The sequence below is a fragment of the Sminthopsis crassicaudata genome, chromosome 3, assembly GCF_048593235.1.
Source record: "Sminthopsis crassicaudata isolate SCR6 chromosome 3, ASM4859323v1, whole genome shotgun sequence".
Lineage (NCBI taxonomy): Eukaryota > Metazoa > Chordata > Mammalia > Dasyuromorphia > Dasyuridae > Sminthopsis > Sminthopsis crassicaudata.
Genome location: NC_133619.1, coordinates 445,183,198 through 445,202,496, shown reverse-complemented (window position 1 = coordinate 445,202,496; position 19,299 = coordinate 445,183,198). Strand labels below are relative to the sequence as shown.

At 34.8% G+C, this 19,299-nt stretch overlaps 1 protein-coding gene across 4 annotated transcripts in view; it reads right to left on the bottom strand.

Moving 5' to 3' along the window:
- Positions 1–19,299, bottom strand: part of STK39 (serine/threonine kinase 39) — a 302,226-nt gene that overhangs the window by 54,899 nt on the left and 228,028 nt on the right. For all 4 annotated transcript variants that reach the window (XM_074303200.1, XM_074303202.1, XM_074303201.1 and 1 more), the window contains exon 15: positions 1,204–1,256. In XM_074303200.1, the coding sequence (XP_074159301.1) occupies positions 1,204–1,256 (53 nt within the window). The remainder of the gene's footprint in view (positions 1–1,203; positions 1,257–19,299) is intronic.

The following is a 19,299-nucleotide window of genomic DNA, read 5'->3' as shown; positions in this document are numbered from 1 at the left end:
GCCCCTGACCTGTGGCTTAGTGAAAAGGCCACTGGAATTGGAAAGTCAGAAAATATTAAAGTTGTCACTTTTACACCAAGTACTCATGTGAGTGTGGGCAAGTCACTCACTCAAATCTAAATTGTCTCATGTTTAGAATGAATTCATTGCAGGGATCAAGGGATTTTCAAAGGAGCTGCCCTGCATAACTATAGAGGGATATATATATATACTGTTCTTCCACATAGTAAAACCCTGCCTCTCTAATTGGAGATATTTAATATGAAGAACAGAGAACTTAAGATAGTAAAACATAGTTGATTCCAAGTATATGAAAAGCTCTCATGTACATTTATCATGTTTTATTTGACTCTATAATGTAAGAAAGGGAAGAAATCAGCTTGAATGGGGGGGAGGGGGAATTCCAAACACTAAGAGCTGTTCAAGACGAGGGTAAAGTCTAGGGAAGTAGAAAGGTTTCTATTAACTGAAAGTCTTCAAAACAGAGGCTGGGTGGCTATTTATTGAATATTTGGGAGGGGGTCTCTTGCTGAGATCCCTTTTGGAAGGGACCAAATGACTTCTGAGGTGTCTTTAGAGTCTTTAAATTCCCTAAACACTAACTGATATGCATGACTTTATTTACCTACTTAAAATATTTTTATTTTGCAAAGTAACTGGGTCAGCCTGGACAATACTTAAAATTTATCTATAATATGAAAATTCTATTCAGTGGAAAGGTAGACATTAAGCCTACCCATATTTACTAACATCTAAAGCAAATACAAAATTTCTTGTCAATTTCTTACAACACATACTTCCATAAAAGCACAAGAAAGGAGGTAAAATCAAAGTATGTTCTACTTCTCTGTAGTTGTTTGTTGCTAAGTTCTTATTAGTTTTTTTCAGTATAATTTTCATTAAGTCAGTCCATCCTTTTAAGCCCTACTCCAACATAATCAGTGTCTATTTCCACGGGTGAGTTAACATGTACACTATCATATATTTTATCACATATGTTCATACAAAACAGTATACAGTTTAGCACTGAATCACTGAATGGGCAAAAGGATTTTGGTTTGGAATTGTTATAGGAATACGAAATTCTTTTTTGGGAGAGAAAAAAATTTAACTTCGAAACAGTAATTTATTAACCCCAAACTAGCAATCAATTTCTAAAATGTGCTTTTGGGCAATAAAAGAATAATTTCAATTAAAACCTACCTCTTCCTGGAGTAAACTCAAATCGTATGTCATTAAGTTCCTTTCTGGAGTTCCTGAAATACATTACACACAACACATTAAAATCTAATGAAGTGATGCATAATCAAACTAAATGTATTCCAATTTTTATACAAGTTGATGTTAATATGCAAACAGCATTTTACAATTTGATGCTATAGGATTCCCTTGACTCAAAGACATATAGATCAAGATATAAATAAAGGAAAGAACTTAAAGAATTAAACAGCATTTGCTTAATAGAAGCACTAACCTCACAAAACTAATTATAATATTTATTTTTCAAAACTCTGAGTCATATTGGTAATATGAAATCAACTTGATAACTGAAATTACTAATATCTTATCACACTGCCCTGTTTTATATGCACTTCAATCAAATGTTATTTGCTTCCTTTCCAAGGCATAGTCTACTTTGATTTAAATCACATATAAGCAAGCAACAAAAATGTGAAGTAATATGTTCAAATAATAGAATAGGGTTTGAACTCATGATTTCATTGGCATAGGGAATTCCCAGATAAAGAAACTTCCTCTACCAGTGTCTCTATAGTTGCTTTCATTTATCATGTCATGTATTAAAGCAGTGCTTTACTGTTAACTGTCACCTATATTATCTTATTTGAGCCTTTTCCAGGCAAAGAAGCCTGAATTCTGGAATAGCTGAATAACAGCCAAAATCAATAGCTTGATAAATGGTAAGTGGTAGAATCTGAATTAGGTTTTCTATCTGAAATGGGTCTTCTAAATCCCAAGTTCTTTATACTGCACCAAAGTCCCAACATTATAATCATACAAAGAAGAAAAAGAATTTATTAAGAAATGAATTATGTTGCCAAAGAAAACACTGCAACCGAGAGGTCCCTGAAGAAACCCTATGAGGAGCTTATTGAAAATAGTTCATGTAATCCAATAGGGGTCATACCAACTAATGAGTTTACAGTATTCTGTTTTTATGGGGAAAGAGGGAAAATATGATGAGGAAATCTCCTCTATCAATAAAAAAATAGCACCTGCTCTACAATTTATAGTCTAGGGTCTAAAAGTTATGGGATTTGATAGGGTGATACAGACAATTTTTTAAAAGATTAAAGTGGGAGAGTAGATGAATAGTATACCCACTTAAAATTTACAAAAAAATGATGAATGGAACAACAACACTGAATATATCAACAATTTTTCCACTTATACTAATGTTAAGTAGTAAAGGCATAAAGAAACAGATAAACAAATAAATATGCATATATGCATATACATATAGGATTTGGGGAAAAAATATTTTTCAATACATGCTATTATAAGGCATTCTGACATAAGGTACATAGAATGAATTCAAAGAACTAATAAAAAAGCACAATTTGAAAAATTGCAATGGAAAAGCTAGTCCAAACAGCAATTACTAAAGGAAGAAAATGTTAGACTAAATCACTGAACTGTTAAATCATCTGACCAAAACCAACAGGGAATGAATATCTGAATAATGCTGTATTTGAATCACAATGATTTTCCTTTTAGTATAGTTAAGTTCCACACTAGTACTGCCTCCTCTTGTCAAGGTGATGCTGGATTCCCAGATAATATCAGAGCAGGGCAAACTCAAGCATGTCCTAGCATGCTAGAAAGGTTTCAATGGGAACATGTCCATAGGCTATTGTCTGAGAACCAGCCTGATGTAGGAAGCCCATTTCGGAACCACTGGGAACCAGGGAAAGAACCTTTTTGGCTATGAAAACAACTGTGATTTGGATTAAACCCAGAGAAACAAATGAAGCAAAAATAATTTAAGTATGTTTCACTTACTCAATGAAAAAAAAGAATTTAAATACCCTTTACAATATTAAATTCTCTAAACTAGGTTCATGGGCTCATATTTTAGGGCTGGAAGGGAACCATTTTCCAATTCCTTCATACTGTAATTCAAGAAAAAAGACCAGAGAGATCACTCGACTTTAAAACACTTTTAGGATTGAAATATTTTGATGGCTCCCATAAATGCCAGGGCATAAAAGAGACATGAAAAAAGCCAGGTAGGATAACAGGACATAGGTAAAAATTTTGGAGTAAAGTGGATAAACTTAAGCCTGTTTTTTTGTTTGTTTGTTTGTTTGTTTTTTGCTGAGGCAATTGGGGTTAAGTGACTTGCCCAGGGTCACACAGCTAGGAAGTGTTAAGTGTCTGAGGCCAGATACTTAAGCTTATTTTCAAGAAAAGATAATTCATTTTTCTATAAACAGTTTTGTTGTTCAATTATTTATGTTCAACTCTTTGTGAGGCCACAGATTATACTTTTGTTTTTTTGGGGGGAAGGGAGGGGAAAGGTGCGCAAGCACACTCTACCGGTTTGCCTTTTCCTTCTCTAGTAGATTAAGGCAAACAGGGTAAATGACTTGCCTACAGTCATGCAGCTAGTGAATATGAGACCTGATTTAAATTCATGTTCTTCTCACTACAGACCCTATATTCTACTGACCTATCTAGCTTGCTCTTAAAAGGAACATAATTTTCTATTTAATATCTTGGAGGAGAAAACATCTCTACTATCAACATTTTTGATTCAATTCCTACTCACTCCTACAATATCTGGTTACTGAAATTCAAACTAGCTACTGTTCATGTTACTAAGACTGTTTAGTCATTCCTTTATGAATTCAAACCTAAAATATTCTTTTCCTTTGAAAAGATCACAATGATGGATTGTTAGCAGTAGACTTGTCCCATCAAGATGAAATATAGTTGGAGAACCGCCTAATTGGATCTGACTACTGAAGGTCATTCTTTTATACAGAATTAATCTCTTCAATCTTATCCTTAACACCTTTAATTGAAAGTACATTTACTTTAATTGATATGGCACAGGATACTCCTGATTTCAAGGAAACTGAAGATTTGCATGATTTAAGGCCAGAAATTATGTCAATGTAATTTTATGAAGACAGTCTTAAAAAAAAAAAAAAATAGCCAAGTTTCAAAACACAGGCATTCTTAAAGTAAATACATTCTTTAGGGTAAATCAACTTGCTCCTATTACCAAACTGACACAAGATACTAATGGACAATAATTAACTTACTTCATAGAAGTTAATGAAGAAGAGACCTTTATTATGAAAATACAGAATCTTTCTGTCAACAGAGAATGGTAGAGTGCTGTATTTGGAGTTAGAGGACCTACATACATAAAGATCTGCTGCTGTATTGTGTGATTTAGGGCAAGTCACTTAACCTCTCCAGAACTCAGTTTATTTACTCCTTGATGATCTCTAAGGTCTCTTCTAGAACTAATCTACAATCCTGTAATGGGAAACTTGTGTGCTCTGATCCAATGGCCTGCAAAATGAAAGAAATTAAGCAGGGCCTTAAAAAAAAATCAGGTCCTAACAGCTTTAACAAAAAAGTGAGTACCAGCAGGATACAAAATAAATCCACATAAATCCTCAGCATTTTTATACATTACCAACACAATCCAACAGCAAGAGATAGAAAGAGAAATTCCATTCAAAATAATGGTCGATAGTATAAAATATTTGGGAATATATCTACCAAAGGAAAGTCAGGAATTATATGAGCAAAATTACAAAACACTTGCCACAAAAATAAAGTCAGATTTAAATAACTGGAAAGACATTAAGTGCTATTGGATAGGGCGAGCGAGTATAATTAAGATGACAATACTCCCTAAACTAATCTATTTATTTAGTGCTATACCAATCAGACTCCCAAGAAACTATTTTAATGACCTAGAAAAAATAACAACAGAATTCATATGGAGCAACAAAAGGTCGAGAATTTCAAGGGAAGTAATGAAAAAAAAATTAAATGAAGGTGGTCTAGCTGTACCTGATGTAGAACTATATTATAAAGCAACAGTCACCAAAACCATTTGGTATTGGCTAAGAAATAGACTACTTGATCAGTGGCATAGATTAGGTTCACAGGGCAAGATAGTGAATAAAAATAGCAATCTAGTGTTTGACAAACCCAAAGATCCCAAATTTTGGGATAAGAATTCATTATTTGACAAAAATTGCTGGGAAAACTGGAAATTAGTATGGCAGAAACTAGGCATGGACCCACATTTAACACCACATACTAAGATAAAATCAAAATGAGTCCAAGATTTTGGCATAAAGAACGAAATCATAAATAAATTAGAGGAACATGGGATGGTTTACGTCTCAGACTTGTGGAGGAGGAAGGAGTTTGTGTCCAAGGGAGAACTAGAGACCATTATTGATCACAAAATAGAACATTTTGATTACGCCAAATTAAAAAGTTTCTGCACAAACAAAACTAATGCAAACAAGATTAGAAGGGAAGTAACAAATTGGGAAAACATTTTTACAGTTAAAGGTTCTGATAAAGGCCTCATCTCCAAAATATACAGAGAACTGACTTTAATTTATAAGAAATCAAGCCATTCTCCAATTGATAAATGGTCAAAGGATATGAACAGACAATTTTCAGATGATGAAATTAAAACTATTTCCACTCATATGAAAGAGTGTTCCAAATCACTATTGATCAGAGAAATGCAAATTAAGACAACTCTGAGGTATCATTACACACCTGTCAGATTGGCTAAGATGACAGGAACAAATAATGATGAATGTTGGAGGGGCTGTGGGAAAACTGGACATTGATGCATTGTTGGTGGAGTTGTGAAAGAATCCAACCATTCTGGAGAGCAATCTGGAATTATGCCCAAAAAGTTATCAAACTGTGCATACCCTTTGACCCAGCCATACTACTATTGGGCTTATATCCCAAGGAAATACTAAAGAAGGGAAAGGGACCTGTATGTGCCAAAATGTTTGTGGCAGCTCTTTTCATAGTGGCTAGAAACTGGAAAATGAATGGATGTCCATCAATTGGAGAATGGTTGGGTAAATTATGGTATATGAATGTTATGGAATATTATTGTTTTGTAAGAAATGACCAACAGGAGGAATACAGAGAGGCTTGGAGAGACTTACATGACCTGATGCTGAGTGAAACGAGCAGAACCAGGAGATCATTATACACTTCAACAATGATACTGTATGAGGATGTATTCTGATGGAAGTGGATCTCTTCAACATAGAGAAGAGCTAATCCAATTCCAATTGATCAATGATGGACAGAATCAGCTACATCCAGAAAAGGAACACTGGGAAATGAGTGTAAACTGTGAGCATTGTTTTTTTTTTTTCTTTTGTTTTGTTTCTCTTCCCAGATTATTTTTACCTTGCGAATACAATCCTTCCTTTGCAACAACAACAACAACAAAATTCGGTTCTGCACATATATATTGTGCCTAGGATATACAATAAGATATTTAATATGTATGGGAATGCCTGCCATCTAGGGGAGAGGGTGGAGGGAAGGAGGGGAAAAACTCGGAACAGAAGGGAGTATAAGGGATAATGTTGTAAAAAAAAAAGAAAAATTTACCTATGCATATGTACTGTCAAAGAAAATGTTATAATTATAAAAATTAATAAAAAACAAAATAAAATTAAAAAAAAAAAGTGAGTACCATCCATAGCACTAGGACTGAATGGCAGATAGAATACTGTAGTTAAATGACTACAAACAGACCTGCTAAATGTGGGAAAAGACTGGTGAGAATTAGCAACATAGAGTGCATAGAGCTCTGAACTTCAAAGTTAGGGAGACCTGGATTCAAAGTACTTTAGATATTATTAGCTGTAAGATAGGATAAGAGTGTGGACTAGATAACTTCCCAACTTTAAATTTATGACTTTATGAAAACTCCTAATTAAATTTTAAGGTTCTAGAAGTTTCCTTTAAAAGAAAAAATGACAAAAATTCAAAGAAAAAAATAACTTCCACTCATGCCTTCCAAAAGGTTTATGCTAAGACTTAAAAAAAATTCAATAAGATTCATTGAATGTCCCTCAAAAGTAACCAGATGATGAACCAAATTCACCATTTAACTCAGGGAAACTCTCCACAACTTTTACCCACTGTCCCATGTTCTCTCTTTTGGAACCAAATAAAAACAAACTAATCTCACTTTTATAGGATGAACTTAACACACAGTCAGAAGAGTGATCTTATTCCTCACTTCTCCAGTTTTAATTAACATCTTTAATACATACAATCCCTTTCATCAACCATGTATGGTTGCCAGTTTCCCCTACTGTCCTGGTGACCTCTTTTGACCATATTCCAGCTTTTTAATGTTTTTCTGAAAAGTTGGTGCCAAAGACTACCCCCTCCCTCATTGTTCATTCTCATGTATTGAAACATTCCTAGATCACATACAAGTTTCTGTTGACTAAACTGAGCTTGCAGCTCACTAAAAACAAAAAACTCTAAACGTTATTTCCTTTAGTTTGTTTCTTTCCTTTCTTCTGTCTCTCACACACTCAACTTCTATTTTGATGTGTGACTCCCCCTATTATAATATATGTGATGCTTTTCTTGTGAAAAGCAATGTGAAAAGCAAAATCTATGTGATGGTTCATCATTCTGACCTGTCATTTAATAATCATCAATCTATCCTTCAGCTTCTAGTAGATCCAACTTTCTATGATCCACAGATTTGATCTACTGTGGATATATCATCTACTATTAGTGCTGAAGAATAAAGGACCAAGAATGTATCCCCTGAGCTACTCAACTATATACTCCTTTCCAATATAGAACTGATTAATTCATAAACTTCTGATCTTTTGAGTCTACTCATTCAAGCCCACTTTTATCAAAATTACAAGAAATCTCCTCATCAACTAATCCCTATCATCTCCTAATACCACACAATCTTCTTGCCAGAAGATAGCAAAATGATTATCATTAATTTGGATATCACCATGATTTACGGAATACTAATTGAACTCTCATTATTTAGTATATCTATAATTTATGTATGGCATAATGGAGAGAGTGTTAAGAGCTGAAGTCAAGAAGTCTTTATTACACACCTACTCTACTCCAGTTACCAAGTGCTAAGGATACACAGAAAAGCAAAAAAGAGGGGATCAAAAAAGGGCTTCTTAAGAAAGGTAAGATTTTAGCTAGGATTTGAAGCAAACCTGTAAGTCAGGAGGTGGAGATGAGGAAGCATGAAGACGAACTGGAAATTCACTGAACTAGGAGACATCTTCTGAGAGGATCAGCAAAAGGGCCGGGATCACCAGACAGCAGAGCAAGTGGGTATGTAAGTAGACTGGGAAGGCAGAATGGGATCAGACAGTAAAGATCCTTGAAGTCTCTAGAGGATTTGTTATTTGATCGTGAAGAATATAGGAAGTCACTAGAGTTCACTATTGAAGGCAGGGTGGCAGGGCAGACGCTAAGCTCTTCCTATGTCATTTTCCTGATCATATGATTATAATGCATACAAAAAATTAGGAACTGAAACCTTAAAGCATTATTTAAATTCTATTATTAGTAGGTTCTGAATAATCTTTCTTCAAACATTAGGGATTGGAAAGCTAAACAGTTCCTGGCTCCAAGGAGTTTCCATTCTGCTGAGGTACTGGGGGGGAAAAAAATCACTCAGTTCAATAATATAAAATGCCAACAACAGATGGAATTTTATCTTCAGATATCTCCCAATCCATCCTATTTGTTGGCAAAGACAAATAGATAGAAGTGAATTTAATTGCAAAGATTCTTTCCTTCCCCAATGAATTAAGTCAATTGACTTGGAAAATTAATATCAATAGAACAGGCTTTTGTAGTCAATTATTCTTCTCTTCAGCAAAGTAGCAGTAAGCAGTCTCATATATCTATATCTTTGGGCATGAAGTCCTCTCAAGGGGAAAGTAAATCTTACAATCAAACAGGCACTCTCAGCTATGACTCAGAACTATTATCACTTAAGAAATAGAAAGGGAAAAAAAATTCAGAAGCAGAAAAGACAAAATGTATATAAAAACAAAAGAAACTAAAAAGCTAGATCATTTCTTCTGCTAAATGTAATATGTTAAAATAAGCCAAGAGAAAATAAGTATCCTAATCAGGTTCTTCAATTAAAGGCAAATCAAATTAAGAATAATTTATTAAATATCTATTATCTAGATAATAAACATATATTTATTAAATATCTATTATGCAAAATAGGAGGACAAAAAATATAAAATATGTTCTTTGCCTCTAAAGACATAACCATTTGTTTGAGGAAACATGATTTATATATATAAAAAAAAAATTAGAGAAGTATGCAGGTTACAATTAAATGCTGAACTACATTTTACAATCAGTAAATATCATCAGTATTTAGAGACTGGGAGTCAATGGGCTAGAAGATCTTGAAAAGGGGTAGAGAATAGATATCCAAGAAATAAACAGCCGTCTAAGGTTAGGGAAATAGCATGAAGAAAGGCAACAGGCAGAAATGAACAAGGTCAAATGGGTAAAGACAGAGCCAAATATTTTAGACTTTATCTAACTATCTTGGGAAGGTAGTAGGGTGGGGTTTGATAGGAAAACCAGCTCTGGCTTACAAGACTCAGAGTACTCACAGTTCATTGACAAGTCTGTAATATGCATAAAAGTGCAGAATGTGGAAAGATCTGAGCCCACTGTCCTTCCTGTGTTAAGACCTATTCTTTCTGAGAATAGGAGAAGCCCACCTTATTTTAGAGCAATGACTGGACTAGGCCTCCAGAAGCAGAGCAAAGTTGGCTCAAGGCCAGGAAATACAAGAACAAGAGAAACCAAGGCCTAATGTCCACATCAGGCTAATTAACAATCCACTTGCTTCCCTTAAAGTCCAACCTTAAATGTGGGGGGAAAGTCAAATGTTACTACCTTCAAAGAACAGTATATGACACAGCATGTGATTAATGATCTAGGCCCCTCAACTGGGATGTCTTGCTCATATTTGTGAACCTTAGCTTTACGTACCAGTTAAAAATGATTTCGTCCAGGACTACAGTATCAAGAGCGGGCTCTGGTAGTGCAATATCTTCCAAAAGACTATGAGAACAACAAGAATTCCTCAGTCATGCAGCCTGTGGGGAACAGCCAGGCTGTATGTGATTTTACACATCTGTCAGCTAACTCAAAGATCCAAATACAGACTCCTGCATATGGGAATCACCATGGGAATCTGTGATGCTCCATAGGCTCCAGCTGCCTATGAATAGATTATATTATGCATAAAAAGTTTTTACCACACAAGGCTACAGTATTTACAATCTATGAAAAGCATCATTCACACTGAAATTGTCTAAGACAAGTTACCAAAATAAACCATTCTTTGTTTTTTTTTTTAAGTAAAATGTTCCAAACACCACATGTGGGCATTTTTGTGTGGAATGATCCTACAGATTCTTTGTTAACTACATACATAAACCCTGAGCCAGGAGGGGAAACTAGACCTTCTGAGAAGAGAAAATATTCCTTCTATTCCAAACATAGGAAACTAGCTACAAAGTTAAGGAGATGGACTAGCATCAAGTGTAGCTTGACTGTTCTGCAGAGAGCATGAAAGGAAGTAATGGAGCTTAGAAAGATAGGTTGGCGCCCAGATGTAATGGGCTTTAAATAACCAAGAGATAAGTTTACATTTTGAGTTTAAAGGTGAAAAGGGAGCCACTAGAGTTTATTCAGTGGGGGAATAATAATAGTCCACAACATCCCACAGCTACTAAATGAACCACAAAATTTGTTCCATAATCATGAAGCAGTATTTCCTTTCCTGTCTTCTTGCTTTATTTAAACCTGAAAAATTAGCAGAAGTACAATTTTTACTCCCTAGTCCTAAACTGAATTTGCTCTTAATCTTTTGAGCACAAATATATTGCACTGGGATTGAAATGTTCAAGGGAGATAAATCATTTGTAGTAGAAACCCTGTAAGCTTAATGGAAATTTCCAAGTACCAACAAATAGCCATAGAAATAAGAATCTCAAGTTAATAGCAAACTTAGTTCTCAGTGGTATACCCATCAGAAATTAAGATCTGCATTAATATTCAAATGATGTCATTATTAGTAAGCAGATAAGCTCTTCATCTTTACCTGCATATTCTTAGAGCTACTGTCCATATTAATATGAGATTATATTTGTAACTAAATAATGAAATTGGTCTCCATGAACAATGGGACCAATCTCCTTCCTTTATACCCATCTCCAGTCCTGACAATGGTATTAGGCAATGTCTATGCCAGTTGACATAACCATGCCTCAAAGTGTCAGGTATGTAAGATATGATGTGGTAGTATTGTATAATTTCTATGCAAGAACAAAGAAAGAAAGAAAAACACCCCAACTCTCTTCTACCAATCCCTAAATCTCCCAATCTATTGGCCTTTGACAAATGAAGATCTCCCTATTACTCTGACCTCTAAACCCTTTGAATTAGGGCACAGATATGGAAAAGAGGCAAGTCTATACAAAAGGGGAAAAATATTATTGAATCAGTTTCTAGAAGGAAACATATTAGAAAATATAAGGAAATAAATCTCACATTGCCATTATGCTTTTTAATAAGGTGATAATCTGCTGTCAGGTACTATAGTTGTTTTTAAAGGAGGAAGGTTTTAGACTAAAAAGCCAACAAATGCCTTTTCAAAATGATCCACAGAATAGGCTAAACTTATTCTGACCATGCACACAGGCCTGGGAAAAAATTATGTGACTGATGATTTGGGTCAAAGATTTGAAAGATTCAGTTGACAAAAATGATTAAGCTGTTTATCTAACATTGGGTACAAAAAACCAATATTCATAAGATAGCTTTAAAAAAGTCAAAGAGTAAACATATTGGCAGCATCTTGAATAAATCCACAGCTTTCTGTAGGGTTGAGCCAGAGTAGTTCAATAGTCTTATACCAGCATCATATTACAGAGTACTAAAAATAAAAAGACACACTTGTCAAAGCATGTAAATATAGTGCTGAAAGACATTATGGAGATAGCTAGGGAAGAGTACCAGAGGAGAGGGGACATTTAAGTTCCTAAGGAGATCCTGGATGAAGGAGATATAATAAGACAAAACAAGAATGATAAGCTTACTAACTTGTAATTATTTAATAGGAAAGGAAGAAAGGAACAATCAGCTATTAAGTGCTTCCTATGTGACTGACACTGTGCAAAGTACTTTATAAATATAATCTCATTTAATCTTCACAACTTCCCTAGGAAGATAAGTTTTAGCTATTATCCTTAATTATCTCCTTTTGACAGAAGAGGCAAACAATGTAGTTAAGTGAATTGCCCAGGGTCCCACAGCTAATAATGTCTGAGGCAGGATTTGAACTCAGCTCTTCCTGGCTCTAGGCCCTATGTCCTCTCTATTGTGCCATCCAAGCTCCAAAGTTACTCCTCACAAGCACTAATGCAATATAAAAAGGTTTAATGTTTAAAATAAGTTATGAACTGATTTTAATTTTAATTAAAATACAGAACTATGTAGAAAAGTAATGAATTTGGATTTGTAAATTATAATTCTGATCATACATGTGTTTAAATTATGATTATGAACATACAAATGTGATCTTGTAAAAGTTATTCATCTCTCCAGGACTCAGTTTCTTCAACTGTAAAATGCAAGTGATGGACTAGATATCTAGCTTCAAGGTCCTTTTCAGCTTTAAATGTATGGTTCTATGCTGAAGTGTGCTTGGTATTTTATATCAGGCTTAACATTTAAATGTGACAATGAAATTATGAAGCAGGATTGGCTTTGAAGTCATTATCTTTATTAGCTAAATTCTATCCCTCCAAACCTTTCCTTTACAGATTAACATGTAATAACTTTGCTTTGTTGTAGAAAAATCATTAGAGATTAAGGGGTAAATTAAGGTATGACAATAAAAAAATAAATAAATAAAAACAAAAGAACCTTGCCTAGGAGATGCTTAGTAAAGGTTTGAGTGGAATTTAAATTCAATGCATACTGATATTCATTTGAGAGAATGGTAATGATCCCAGAATATGTATCTTTCTAACATTTTACCTTGTACTTTGGTGATTTGTTTATGCCAAGATAGAATATATAGATATCACCCACGTTATCTACACAAATCATGAAAGACATCTTTGAACTTAAAAATACCTAGAGAAATAGTGCTACAAGTTCAGTATTATATCATAATGATGATCATCACTACTGTTATTACTAGAGCTATCATTCAGAAAAGCTGTAGGCTAGCAATGATTGCATGGAACACAAGGAAGACAACATTTCAGGATCTTACTGTATATGGACATTAAGAACACATTTGGATCACCAAAGGAACAGCAGGTACTAATTTAATTAAGTACTTTTTCAGAGCACAAGTAAAACTTACTCTTGGCTAAATGGAAAGAGAAAGTACAATATATTTTTATGTTCAGGCCCCAGTCCACTGACCTCTTTCAGCTTGTTGATGTACTCATTGACAAAACATTTCTAAATGATTTGAAAGGGCCTTTTACAAACCAGTATCTGTCCCTAACTGCCAAACAATTGTGTAATTGAAAATCCTGAAGCCAGGATCAATGTTAGACATGGCTGATCCACTCTCAGTCTGAAAGCCTTCTATACCCAGAGTGCCTTTTAGATGTTTTTGGTTGGTCCCCTGAGGTCTCTGAAAAGCTAGAATCAAGAATGTCTAGGCTCAATGCTTTGTCTATTTTTGGAACAAGAATAAGATTAAGTACTGTTTATGAATGTCCATTTCAGTCCTGATCACCAATGGCACACTTTAGTTTTCTGACAAGTGTTTTAAAGAGTTTTAAAATTATTAATTAAAAATAAAGCAATTATTATTTTAATCCTGAAGCTAAGGTATAAATGGTTCTCAGAAATATATGGGAAGACATAAGCTGTTATATTTGAGGGGAAGGATGACTTTTCCATACCGCTTGTGAGAAAATCTTGAAGATATGTGATTAAAAAAAAAAAAAAAAAAACCTTCTCAAATTCCAAACTACACATATTATAAGAAATTTGGTTGATTTGAATGTGATAAAATATACAGGAGGGATTTAACATTAGTATAACTCCACACATATTAAAAAGTGTTAAATGTTTCAAAATAATGTCTGATTAATTCATGACATGTATTGAGCATATATTATGTACATGACACTGCCAGACATTATGGGAGAAAAAAGGGAATTAATATTTTATAAGGAAGATAAAATGTATACAAATAATATAATGCAAGAGTCCATCAGTGTATAAGAGAAGTACAAACATAAATGGGTTTTTTGGTGGGGAGCTTTTTTGAGGGAAGGGGAGTAGGGCTAAGAAGATTCACAGATAATTCCTTGTGGGGAATAATTCAGAGAAAAATTCAGAGAGCACATGAAGGATATTTAGGATTTTGACAAACAGAAAAGAAAGGAATACAATATAGAGCCACAAGAATAATAGACACAGCTAGCTGATGGCTAAGCCAGTACTAGAATTCAGGTTTTCTAACTCACAATGTTATGGTCAGCCTTTCTAACTCACAACAACTGAGGAATAATGGCAATTAAGGTTGAAGTAGTCATTAAAGACTTGAAAAGTAAGGATAAGCTTAGATTATATTCTACATGTTATAAGGAGCCAGTAGAAAACATTGGAGGAAAAAGTGAGGATAATATGAAAAAAAAAACACATTTGGGGAAGATTAATCTTGAAGTGCCATGTAAATAGACTGTGGTAGGAAGGTTCTTTAAAAAAGTTAGCTTCTTTATAAAAAAAAAAAAAAAATTCAAGAGGATATTGCAGAAATCCAAACATTAAGGAAAGCCAGAAAGGATATTCAGAAGACTGTGAGAGAATTTCAGAGTTGGAAACCACTGGTATCTTGGATGTGGTAGGACAAAGGAATAGGAGAAATTAAAAATTCAATAAAAAATAAAAAGGATGTGTGTGATGATCATGTTAGCACCTTGGATACCCTTAGAATCAGCCAGAATCGGGATAAACAAAAGTTCTTGGTCTTTATGGGTAGGAGTGAATTGGATGGACACAGTATCTCCACAACCTCTCCTCTTCATCTCCGGCCCAGAAGTGACCCTGGCTAGTCTTACTCCACCTCCAAGTCCCTCCTACAATTCTCTGTATACACCAAACGATTGGGCCAGCACAGGATAGTGGGAAGGACCATTTTTCAAATATATTCTAATAGAGAATTGTCCAATTAGTAATTAACCTTAAGTGCTTGGTTGTCTGACCTCAGTGAATCAACTCAGTTTCAGCCCTTTACAGGTGTGGACCTTGAAAATAGTATCACAATTAATAAAAATAAAGAAACTGTAATGTGCTGAGTTGGAGTTTTTCCTTTGTGGCAGAAGGGGTAAGATAATGAGCTTGATATGGGATAGGCTAATGTTGAGTTACCAGGCAACCACATAGGTGAAAATGTGTAGTGGGCAGTTGGGAAGATGAAACTGGTATCTGAGAGAGGTCTGGGTCATATGAATACATGTATGTTTATATATATTTTGGGGATTCAAGCAGAGATGGAAAAATATAAGGGAAATAACAAAAATTTCAAAGGATTGAAGTAAAGATCCTAGCTTAGTCAGCTAACTTCTTATAGCATTAGGGAAATCTCTAATATTATCATTTGCAGAACAATTACACAGCTCTTTTGGGAGAGAACATATCCTTTACAAATAGAGAGGTTCTCAACACTGGATGAAAATGAAGACAAAAGTCCAAACCAAAAAGTATAAAATAAAAGAGTGACTAACTTAACTACAGTAAAAAAGAGTAACAGAAAACCTCAAATGAAAAATAATAGTTTTTTTTTCTTCATTAACTCATGCTATATCTGCTCCTAAATTTTAAAGAGAAATCTGTACACATACATACAACACTCTTCCCTCTCCCCTCCTCAAACTAATACCCAGAACAAACATATACGCTTGTTATAAATTCCCATTACTAGGATGAAAAAGAAAGTGAAATTGTAGATTTCATTTAAGTCCAAAGAAAGTGTCATGGCCACAGGCAGACCTCAGCAGAAGATCTAGGCCACTGCTCAAGCAATGACTTTTTTCAGATGGCTCCCTTAGTTTTTATCTTGAAATATATTGCAGCTCATACTATTTTACAAAGACTTAAAAGTCTCACATAATATCTCAGATTGTAAATATTTTCACCAAGGTCACCCTCTCTGACCTGGGTATATGAGGAGCATTATTATTCTATATCCTCAAAGTAGAATATCTTAATTTCCATTTTGCATGAGTTCTGATTGCTTCATTACATCTAAGATATAAATATCTTTGGGTGAAGGTTCGCCTTATATGAAGGAATTGTCTGTTGGGGGAAATTTTTATAACAGAACAACATTAAAAACTACCTCTATTTGGGGCTTTGGCTGTTTGACAGCAATCTCCATAACCCTATGAAGTAATTATTCTGTCCTCTGAGGAGGTTTTCTTCCTAAAAATCTTTTCTCACCTCCACAACATGGCCTAGTGCATTATTTTTCTATTATCTCTTTCTTTCAGAATTATATCCCTGAGGCAGGAACACCAACAAGTCTTTATGTTAACTTTTGAGGTTTGGGAAAAGGCCCCCAAGAAAGCTGGGATGTACATTAATGGATTGTCAGTTTAATGCCAGATACCCTCCTTGTAAAGTCTCTCTTGCTCCTCAGATTTAATGCTTTCTTCAGATTCAGTTTCTAAGATATAGTAAGAAAATGGAATGGAGGGGAGAAATATCTCCTTCTACTGCCATTCAATATGCAATGTTCGTTCCAAGACTCCTGCAATAAAGTCTGCTGTCCCTGAACTTAGTGGCTGGCTAGATGCCTCAAAGTTGGCTTTCGGGTGTGATATGTCACTAAGGATTGGCTTAGTTTGATCATCAAAATGACAACCACCATCCAAAAATCTTGATGAAGTAGTGCAATAAAGTGCAGAACATATGTAGGAGACAACACAAGACAGCTTAAAGGACAGGATACTAGATGTGAAGGGAGGAGAATCTGGAGTTAAAGGCTATCTTAGGTAATTACGGATGGTGTGACAGTCCCTTAGCCTCTCTGTGCCTCATCTCCTCATTTGTCAAATGAAGAACTTCGATTCAACAGTTTCTAAATACCCTTCCTGCTCTGATTCTGTGATATGATTGGGGGAAAGAGAGGGAATTACATAATGCTAAAAATGAGAGCAAAGAAAGCATCGAAGATATATTTTTTTAAAAGCAAGTTACCCTGTATGTACCAAAACCGAGCAGAACTAGGAGATCATTATACACTTCAACAATGATACTGTACGAGGATGTATTCTGATGGAAGTGGATATCTTCAACATAGAGAAGAGCTAATCCAATTCCAATTGATCAATGATGGACAGAATCAGCTACATCCAGAAAAGGAACCCTGGGAAATGAGTGTAAACTGTGAGCATTTTTGTTTGTTTGTTTGTTTGTTTTTCTTCCCAGATTATTAAACTGTGAGCATTTTTGTTTGTTTGTTTGTTTTTCTTCCCAGATTATTTTTACCTTCCCAATACAATTCTTCCTTTGCAACAACAACAACAACAACAAAATTCGGTTCTGCACATATATATTGTACCTAGGATATACTATAACATATTTAATATGTATGGGAATGCCTGCCATCTAGGGGAGGGGGTAGAGGGAAGGAGGGGAAAAATTCGGAACAGAAGGGAGTACAAGGGATAATGTTGTAAAAAAAAAAAAAAAAATTATCTATGCATACGTACTGTCAAAAAAAAGTTATACTTATAAAATTTAAAAAAAAAAAAAAACGAAAGCTACCAAAAATATTCAACACATACATTCTCACTCCAAATTCACACACCTTTATGGGAATTGGGGAGTCGAGGGTACGAACACAGTGATAGTGATAAAAAGAAGAAGAAAGGAGGAGGAGGAGGAAGAGGACGAGGAGGAGGAGGAAGAGGAGGAGGAGGAGGAGGAGGAGGAGGAGGAGGAGGAGGAGGAGGAGGAGGAGGAGGAGGAGGAGGAGGAGGCGGCAGCGGCAGCAGCGGCAGCTAGGTGGTGCGGTAGATAGAGCACCAGCCTTGAATTCAAGAGAACCCAAGTTCAAATCTTATCTCAGACACTTAACACTTCCTAGATGTGTGACCCTAACGAAGTCACTTAACCCCAGCCTCAGAAAAAAGGAAAAAATAAAAAAGAAGAAGAAAAAAATGGATGAAACATTAAAAATATACAGGAGAACAGAAGAAGGTTTAAAAGGAGGACACAGATTAACATGGAACTGTTGTAGCATGTTAAATTTTATATACACACACTTTTTAAAAGTCAAGCAGTATATAATAGATAATCATAGATTCATATAAATACATTTTTACTGCTCTTTGTATGTGGAAATGCCCAAGACATTTACATTCATGATAGAAGAAATAAACAAGAAACACTAAATATTTTTTTTAAAAGAAGAAAAATGTAATGGTGGCAGAAATAGTGAAATATCCTGAAACACAGACTAGAGGCAAAGATCAGAAACGGTCCCATGGTGAGGAGATAAATTGGGATAAAAGAAGATAATGGAACCTAACAGGACCATGGATTGCAATAAGTAAACCAGAAGAAAGTAGGGAAACACAAGCAGCCACCGACACTCATAAACACTAGGTATGTTCAAACCATTGCTGGTGGCTCATATCAAAAATTTATTAAAAAAAAAAAAAAAAAAAGTAAAAATCACAAGGCAGAATGGAACAATAGAAAGACTGCTGATCTGAAGAGTCAGAAGAGTTTAGTTTTAACTCCAGTTTTGCCAAGTACAATCTCTGAAGTCTTAGGCAAGCCCCCTTTCCTCTGTGCCTCAGTTTCCCCATCTGTAAAATAAGCGATGGACTATATGATATATAAGATCCCTCTGATTCATGTTCCTCTGATTCTTTCCAGTTCCAACATCCCACAATTTTGCTTATAACAATTTCCATCATTTTCTAAATCTTTCTTCTGATCCAAATTAGCTTTCCCACAACATAACTGTTCATCAAATCCTACTCTACAATACCAAAAAAAAAAGACAGAATTAGAAAAGAGATCAACTTCTATAATTAGTCTAGTTGCCAAAGACCTCCTTTTGCCTCTTCTGAACTCCACAGCATTTCTAATAATATAAAGCACTCATTGTGACAATTCATTTTAAACTGTCATGTTACCTATATGTTTATAGGTATTCTAATC